General features: G+C 42.8%; 1 protein-coding gene across 1 annotated transcript; it reads left to right on the forward strand.

Annotated features, from left to right (window-relative positions):
- Positions 1–1,528: 1,528 nt before the first annotated feature.
- LOC148343626 (ATP synthase F(1) complex subunit alpha, mitochondrial) lies at positions 1,529–6,209 on the forward strand. The gene is made up of 11 exons (XM_088287414.1): positions 1,529–1,684; positions 2,154–2,229; positions 3,121–3,290; positions 3,437–3,610; positions 3,701–3,867; positions 4,150–4,450; positions 4,520–4,744; positions 4,815–4,922; positions 5,313–5,457; positions 5,539–5,689; positions 5,775–6,209. Exons 1-11 carry the CDS (start codon positions 1,625–1,627, stop codon positions 5,851–5,853), a joined length of 1,656 nt encoding a protein of 551 aa, XP_088143540.1. The 5' UTR covers positions 1,529–1,624; the 3' UTR covers positions 5,854–6,209.
- The last annotated feature ends 2,653 nt before the right edge of the window (positions 6,210–8,862 follow it).

Consider the following 8,862-nt stretch of genomic DNA (forward strand, 5'->3'; position numbering starts at 1 on the left):
ATTGAAACATGTAGTATCTGTGTTAACTACAGAATGGCAGACATTGCCTATCAACACCTGCAACGCTGAGGCTGTAATTGTGAAGAAGTGCATGTCATGACCGCCACATCCATCCATCCATATGCCCAGTTCCTGTGGCGGGAAGCTCAATTCTTGCAATGAATATGCTGCAGCTCAACATCGCCTAAAGTCCCAAAACGGCGATCAGTCTAAATCACCTCACTTCATAATCCCTAAAAATCCATTGAACAATTGTACCAATCTTTTGGATTATTTTAGGCCTCTGGAGTTCTGTCATGCATCTTTTTCTGCAGTGAACGCCTGGAGAGGAAAATGTCTCAGGTGCGTCAAATCCAAAATACTGCAGCTCACCCTCCAATACTTGTAGGCGAGTGGAATCAAAAACGTTAATATGAATTCTGGTGACAGTTGAGAGACATGAAGCGGCATTAACCTTATGAGGCAAAGCGCTTTCTTGCCCCTGACCTTCTCCGGATTTCCAGCGTGGACCTGTAGAATGTTTACATTGACTGATTAAGGACCGCCACCTGACTGAGCCTGCTGGCGTCCAGCTGATGTGACGTTGTCGTGCTAACAGCGATAAGCTCAAGTCCAACGTGTTTCTTTTGGCACTTTTTCTTGGCTGTGAGGCCTGGCGTAAATATCGCGTCTGTATTTCAGTTGCTGCAAAACAAAAATCAATCCTCTTCTGACTCTGTGTGGAAATACTTAGCTTCCATGTTCCCATATACATTATTATTTCGTTTAGAGTAGACGTAACAAAATGGAAACTGCACATTTTGCTAGTTAGCACTGAGTCATGCAACAGGTCTACAAGTGGCTGCTCTGTATGTCAATGCGATCAACCGACATCCTCTTTGCGAGCTACTTGTCGATGGCGAACAACGCAATGGGTACCCCTGGTTTAAGGCATAATTAAGACAGCTGATTTTCACTTCATGTGTTGACTAGACAAGTCAGAGTATCTATAGGTTAGACTGTTTTGACTTATCTTTTATTTAGTTTTTCTCTTATTGTACTTGTGTTTTCTTGTTTTGTATCGACCTATGCCTACAATAAAGGATTTACTAACATCTATAGAGCTATTTTTTTCATTCCTATTTAAAAGTTTGTTTTCGTCTACTTCCCAAAAATTAAAATTTCTTGTTATTATGGAAAATATTCGAGAACGTTCAGCTTACAATTTGCTATTGTCGGCCAAAACCTCATCTGTCACATTTTGGTGAATTTGACTTTTTTTTTTTTTTAATCATTCATTTTTTTATCAATCCACTCTGTTTAAAATGGTTTGTTCTCTTTCACGGTGCAATGCTAATGGCTGAACAAACTTGCCGTTTGGGGGCTCTCAAGAAAAGTGAATATTTTGGAAGTACGATGTTTTGGCCCGAGTCCAGCGTTATATGACGTTTATATTGCATATTTCATTTGCTGACGTTGCTTGCAGTACGATAACTACAACGACCAGAGGGGGCGGTACTAGTTGAGTTGGTCGAATGCAGGCAGAGTTTGCAGATAAATAGAAGAAGAGTTCATTCAGCCATTTCATTCTCCCTCAGCCAGGTCGAAGTGGAGGACAAGTCATTACATTACCAAGCAAGCAAAAATGTTGTCCGTGCGAGTTGCAGCAGCGTTGGCCAGGACTCTGCCGAGAAGAGCCGGATTAGTAAGTACCTCATTTGAATAGTCCATATCGCTGAACTGTTATCTGACAGCATCAATGCGTGAACTTGCTACGTGTGTAGGGGGAATGCCAAATACTGTGTCAACGCAGCAGGCCTCGCGCTAACCCGACTTGCTTTCGAAAATTCCTTCGAAAATATCTCCACGGTGTATTTAAAAGTTAATTTCTGTGCACCGCGCAGCGTGCTGTAATTGTCAATTTTGTATATATATTTTTTTAATGTTGCCCTTGTGACAGTGGCTGTGCGCCTTGCTAGCGTTAGCACGCGAGCTAAGGTAGCTGCGCGTTAAGACGCATTCAACCACGCTTTGAAGGTCAGCTCGCCTGACAGCTAGCGAAACGACTGAAACCGCGTTGCACCCGCCTCGTTTAGCGTGCATGATCCGAAATGCGCATTTGCAACGTGATGAGCATTCTATTTACTTACAATTAAATGACTATGAATCATTAGGTGTCCAAAGTTGTGCCAGTCGCCTGCGTCGGGGTCAACCACCTCCACACACACAGACCATGGCTACAGAAGACTGGTAAGAAATATGATGTGTGATTTTAAAATATTGCGTTATGTAATTTTATTCTCTAATGGCAAAAGTGTCGGACCTTAAATTGGTGCTATGGGGCTTATGGCCTTCAAATAAAGTCTACATTTTACCCCGAAGTTCTGATTTGTGTTTGTTCTCACCGCCCCCTCAAATTAGGAGATAATTTTGATGACTGTATTCAAAATCTTCCCCCTTTTGTCCATAACCGTGATTTTATGTTCTCCTGATACCAAAATAACAGCTTTAAACGGGGTTCTGTGAAAATGAGAATCATTTAGTCAAACTATGCATGTAAACAAATCGCTAAAGCAATGTTTTGATTGGCTAATTTTGTATTATAGATTGAGCTGTGAAATTATATGGCGCTGCTGTTGCGCATGTGTAGTTGCCCGCTTGCTCACGTCATTCCTCGTGTGGAGTAATACAGGTGAGGCAAGGCGATAATGGCAAAATATTTGTGCTTTGGAAGCCACATACTAAACCACTGCCTTTGCAACGTTCAAATGGGTGATGTCTTTGGCAGTGTTCATCATGAGTCTAATTATAATCCACTGTGCTCCTATCTCGCCAATCACAAATTAAAAAAAAAACAGTCACTGTAGGGGTTGGAAAAGTGAATTACAGTAACAAAATTGGTACAGTGACTGACCATTTTTTGTAAACTAGCTCTTGTTTGCAGCAATGTGTGGAAGCAATGAATGTCAGTGGGGACATTTTTTTGAGGGGTGGTGTAATTATAAACAAATAATCACTTGTAATTGCCCAGTCAATTTTTCTCAAAAGTCCTCTATTAATAAAGTTGAAAGAGCAGCAACACCAGTAATGTGAAGCTATAATTATCATGAGTGTCCTAATTATTTAATTTATTTTTTACAGGCACGGCCGAGGTGTCCTCAATCCTGGAGGAGAAGATCATGGGAGCAGACACCTCTGCTGACCTGGAGGAGACCGGGCGCGTGCTGTCGATCGGTGACGGTATCGCCAGGGTGTACGGTCTGAGGAATGTCCAGGCAGAAGAGATGGTGGAGTTCTCGTCTGGACTGAAAGTACGTCTGGAATTTCACTAAAGCATAGGCACCTTTTACGTAGGAAAAATCTCGAGGCGCAGCACCAAACAAATGCCACCAAAAATATCGCTACTTCGTTGACGTATGGCTGAACAGCTTTGAAAAATGTGATTCTCACCCTCCAGGGAATGTCTCTGAACTTGGAGCCCGACAATGTTGGCGTGGTGGTGTTTGGTAACGACAAGCTTATCAAGGAGGGCGACATCGTGAAGAGGACCGGCGCCATCGTGGACGTTCCCGTCGGCGAGGAGCTGCTCGGCCGTGTGGTGGATGCTCTGGGAAATGCCATTGATGGAAAGGTCAATTAAGCCACTAAATGCGTCATCTCGTGATTAGTAATTAATAAAAAAAAAAAGATGGTCTTAAGTGGGACTTGTGCTTGCACACAGGGTCCTCTGGGGTCCAACACACGTCGGCGTGTGGGTCTGAAGGCTCCGGGTATCATCCCTCGTATTTCTGTGAGGGAGCCGATGCAGACTGGCATCAAGGCTGTGGACAGCTTGGTGCCCATCGGCAGAGGCCAGCGTGAGCTCATCATTGGTGACAGGCAGACCGGGTGAGTAGCCTTAAAATCTATTACGGTTCTGCCATCCGTTTAATGAGTGCTTTTGGGTTTGTCAGCAGAAATTGACTAATTGATATTTTAAGAATACTGTGGGGATCTGCATTAGGAAAGTCCACATAGCTTAATGCTACCACACAATATGAAACACAATTTGCATGTTAATGGTTGGCATATATAACTAAGATGGATGGATTGAAAAAAATATTCTTCTTGCCCATCCCTTATTGCATGTTTTAAGAGAACAAGATATGATGACTACCTCTGCCTCCACAGCAAAACCGCCATTGCCATCGACACCATCATCAACCAGAAACGCTTCAACGAGGGGACAGATGAGAAGAAGAAGCTGTACTGTATCTACGTGGCCATCGGCCAAAAAAGATCCACCGTGGCGCAGCTGGTGAAGAGGCTGACGGACGCCGACGCCATGAAGTACACCATCGTGGTGTCGGCCACCGCATCGGACGCGGCGCCCCTGCAGTACCTGGCCCCGTACTCGGGCTGCTCCATGGGCGAGTACTTCCGCGATAACGGCAAGCACGCCCTCATCATCTACGACGATCTGTCCAAACAGGTGAGCTGATCGTTTGGGAGTTCTTCAGAACAGCGTTTCTGTTTCTTCAACTTTTTGGCTCTTTCTTAGGCCGTAGCTTACCGTCAGATGTCCCTGCTGCTGCGTCGTCCCCCCGGTCGCGAGGCTTACCCCGGCGACGTCTTCTACCTGCACTCACGTCTGCTGGAGAGAGCTGCCAAGATGAACGACAACTTCGGTGGCGGCTCCCTCACCGCTCTGCCCGTCATCGAGACCCAGGCCGGCGACGTGTCCGCCTACATCCCTACCAACGTCATCTCCATCACCGATGGACAGGTACGTCTTGCTGACGTCGTGTCAGCATTTGCTGCTCATCTTGTTGACTTTGGTCCCGCTTCTGATGTAGATCTTCTTGGAGACGGAGCTCTTCTACAAGGGTATCCGGCCCGCCATTAACGTGGGTCTGTCTGTGTCCCGAGTGGGTTCTGCTGCCCAAACCAGAGCCATGAAGCAGGTTAGTGACTTCATGAAAAAAAAATATGATGGCTCTCAATTAGTAGTAAGATGGTATTGAAATTCTGCCGTATTTTTTTTTATGAAACTCTGGATTTCTTCTTTACATGAAATAATATTTAAATATGAACTCATCCAATGTTCATAAATTGCAGCAAGTCCTAAATGCATGCAAACCTGTTCACAGATGCCACAGCAATTGGATTACAGATTGTTTTTTTTTGTTTTGTTTTTTCATGCCTGTTGGTGCCAGATATGAACGTAAAGTGGATTAAATAATGTTTTTGTCTCCTTTCTGATAATGTCTCAAATAGTAAAGTGTTTTTGTTTTAAAGCAAAGGATTGTGGTTGTTTTTTTAAAATAATAAATAACCCTCCCCAAACATTCTAGGTTGCCGGTACCATGAAGCTGGAGCTGGCTCAGTACCGCGAGGTGGCGGCTTTTGCCCAGTTTGGTTCCGATCTGGACGCGGCCACCCAGCAGCTCCTCAACAGGGGCGTCAGGCTGACGGAGCTGCTCAAGCAGGGACAGTACTGTGAGTGTTCGCCAAATGCAGACGTCTGCCTTTCGGGGCTTAATCGCACACCTAACGCATCTCCTTGCTTTGCTCGTCCAGCTCCCATGGCCATTGAGGAGCAGGTGACGGTCATCTACGCCGGCGTCAGGGGACACCTGGACAAAATGGAGCCCAGCAAGATCACAAAGTTTGAGAAGGCTTTCCTGCAGCACATTCTCAGCCAGCAACAAGACCTGCTCGCTGCCATAAGGTAGGGCCCGCCAACACGCCCCAATTGAGCATCTTGAATACTCGCCATTTAAAATCAATCGATAATCTCTATGCCTACGTTTCAGGGCTGACGGTAAGATCTCGGAAGCGTCTGATGCCAAACTGAAGCAGATAGTTCTCAACTTCCTGTCCAGTTTTGAGTAAATGGCTCTAGCACTTGAGTTGATCTTCAGTGAGCCCCCACACCACCCCTTACTTAACATTATATATGTGAACACGCTATTCGCCAAAACCTCCATGTACAGATTTTGTTCCAACAAAATTCTACAACCCCCCCTGAGCTGTAAGAGTAGTTCTGATTGGATCAGGTTAACTCTAGAATACATGTAGCTCATTTCAGAAAGTTTGTGATGGGTCCTGCTGTTCACTGTTGTAATCGAGGGGGGAGCAAGTGTCAACGTTGTCTTTGGCTCCTTTTGCTGTTTAAAGTATGTAAGGACCCATGTCAGGTTGGAGTCAAATGTTTAATATGATGACAATAAATTGTGTAACAAATCAAAGTGGATTTATTGTCTCTTGAGCGCATTGTTGGCTGGAAGCACCAAGATAAAATACTTTCACTTGATAATGTACTGTTCACAAATGACTCCTTTTATATGCAAAAGTTGCAGGTTACTTTTTGGGGCGTCATATTGTCCGGCAGGTAGCATCACACGCACAACTATCCATTCGTTATCTCAAAGACATCTAATGGTTATGAATATGTCCATCAGTCCTTATAAGTTGCAATTTAAATAGTTGTTTCTTTGAAGGGAAATAGAGGATTCATCCGCATTGGTCACATTAAGTACTTAATTACAGTCATTTGTAGTTCGATGGGATAATACTGGAAACATCTCTGATGCCCTTGGGGTGTTACACTAATTTAAACATTTTGATTTTAATACTTCGGTTGGTCTGTAAAAAAATATTTACTATTTAGTAAAACGGTGAAATTTAATATCTGCACAAAGCTAATTTCAGTAATTCAGTTCAGTCAAAGGCATGCCGTTTCTTCCAGAAAATTCCTCGTTCAATTACCATTCGAGTTCTACAAGAAACCATTTTGAGATTAATTTTGGAGTTGCGAGCTATAAAATAAAATGTCAACTCCCCCCCCCCCCCCAAAGTTAATATTATATGGTGCGATGGGAGCTATCGCCTGGCAGGAATTAAGTGAGTCATGTGGCATAGAGTGACTGGAGCTGCGGTCATGAGGATTGCAATTGTGACACCAGGCGAGATCTCCAAGCCGCAGCAGCACGTGACAACACAGAGATGTTTCACACCCCACTTTATAACCGTCTCAACAGCAGTTGCACTGGGGGGGGGGAATTCTATGACGTGTCATGCACACACTAACGGTCGACAACGAGGCGCTCAAATGCACTCCAATGCCCCAGTCCACACACTGGCTCGCTCACAGCCGACAACGAGGCGCTATATGGCGCTGCTAAGGAGGTAAAAAAAAACTTGTCACCTTGCAGTTTTAGAAGCGCCACAAAATCAAGAACACTGAAATGATTTAACAGTTTAGCGCCAACTCTCCGCAACTGAGTACTGCATAATTCTTTCTGGCTGCTTCATGAAGATGGTTACGTTTGACGGTTATTGAACTCACGATTCCTCACGCTCAACCCACCACAAGATCAAAACCAAACACTGACTCCACACAGGTGAGTGCAGCGCCTAATAAGAAAGACCACGCCCCCGTGACACAGTGAAAGTGGAGTGCGCATGCGCGCGCGCTCTCTCTCAAGCGCGTATCCCAAAAAGGAATCAACAACACAAACACTATATGGTTCCGACATTATATAATTAAAACATAAATAAATGAATCATTTGCATTTTTTTATTTAAATGCAGTTTTAATGTTGAAACTGCATATTACAGTGGCTTCCAGTATTACTAATTAAACATACTCTTAGGAATGAACACAAATCGTTTTTAACATTCTAATCATGTTGGTACACGGAGAAGTATTTGAATCAAAATAAAGTCTAGGATATGGCGATTTGCATAAAATTTGGATCCCTGTTCTGTCAACATAGTTTCGCTTCAATATTCTTTTGACCACATCCTTTTTATGCTTATGTTATATTTTATTTGACTGTGATATCCGCTTTACAGTTATGTCGAAACTAAGTCACTGTCTGTTGTTGTGGCCAAAGTTATCTTTGCACATTTTCAGTGTCACTTTCACAATTGTGACATTTAATGCAATCATACTTTTTGCCTCTACAAAGAGTGTAATGTTCACTTTTGAATGACATTCTACAATATTTAAATTAAAATAAACACAAACACCACCATCATTGTAAAGGTATCATTTGTAAATTAAAACGCAATGGTTTGGTATATTTATAAAAAGCTGTTAGAATATAACCGAGGGGAGCTCCAAAACTGGAGGTCCCTTAAACTTACCCTCACTTTCGGATTTGCAATAAAAGAGTAAGACAACAGAGGTGTATGTAAACGAGACATATATTTTACACAGTTTATATTGTGAGAAAAAGAACTGCATAGAATGGGAGAACTATGCAGTAGGACAGGAAACCACTAAGAAGAAAAGTACCAAACACAGCATTTGGGCACACAGCGCCAATAAACCATACTTTGCACAACAGGGGATGTTGATTGTGGTTATATGAAGCCCTTTGAAACTGTCTGTGACTAAGGGCTAGACAAATACATTTGACTTGACTTCTGCCTTTAATATTATAGTATTTGTTTTATTTTTTTCTAGGTTTCCACCGTAACAGGTGAGGGAGGCCTGCGTTTTTAGTTGTTTCGTTCTTTTGGCTGACTTCATTTTGGTTCAATTTAAGTGATTTATGACTATGCTCAGTGACAGTCAACTCTGCTCTCCCAAAAAATGTGAAGAGCCACAGTTAATTGTTGATTTTATTATTAGTATTTTCCCACATAGGACCACATTGCTAAGAATATTTTTTTCCCTCTTAATAAAAAAAATCACCATTTAAAAACTGCATTTTACGTTTGCTTAATTGATATTTACATTTGTCTGATGATCTTAAATATTAAATTGGTGAATCAATGCAACCACAAAAAGCCAAATTGAAATGAGGTCAAATAAAGTTTTTGGCTTCTTTCCAAATCCCAAAAAAAGGCAGGCTGAAAAATGCCAAAATTGACTTTGCATTTCTCACATGT

This window comes from Idiotropiscis lumnitzeri, chromosome 1 (assembly GCF_059441095.1).
Source record: "Idiotropiscis lumnitzeri isolate Australia: NSW breed Sydney's pygmy pipehorse chromosome 1, RoL_Ilum_1.0, whole genome shotgun sequence".
NCBI classification, from domain to species: Eukaryota; Metazoa; Chordata; class Actinopteri; order Syngnathiformes; family Syngnathidae; genus Idiotropiscis; species Idiotropiscis lumnitzeri.

Bases quoted from the DNA above. Each gene is read 5' to 3' on its own strand.
- LOC148343626 (XM_088287414.1), top strand. From the start codon at position 1,625: ATGTTGTCCGTGCGAGTTGCAGCAGCGTTGGCCAGGACTCTGCCGAGA. The intron at 4,451-4,519 runs GTGAGCTGATCG...GCTCTTTCTTAG, and splicing joins ACGACGATCTGTCCAAACAG to GCCGTAGCTTACCGTCAGAT. The intron at 4,745-4,814 runs GTACGTCTTGCT...CTTCTGATGTAG, and splicing joins TCTCCATCACCGATGGACAG to ATCTTCTTGGAGACGGAGCT.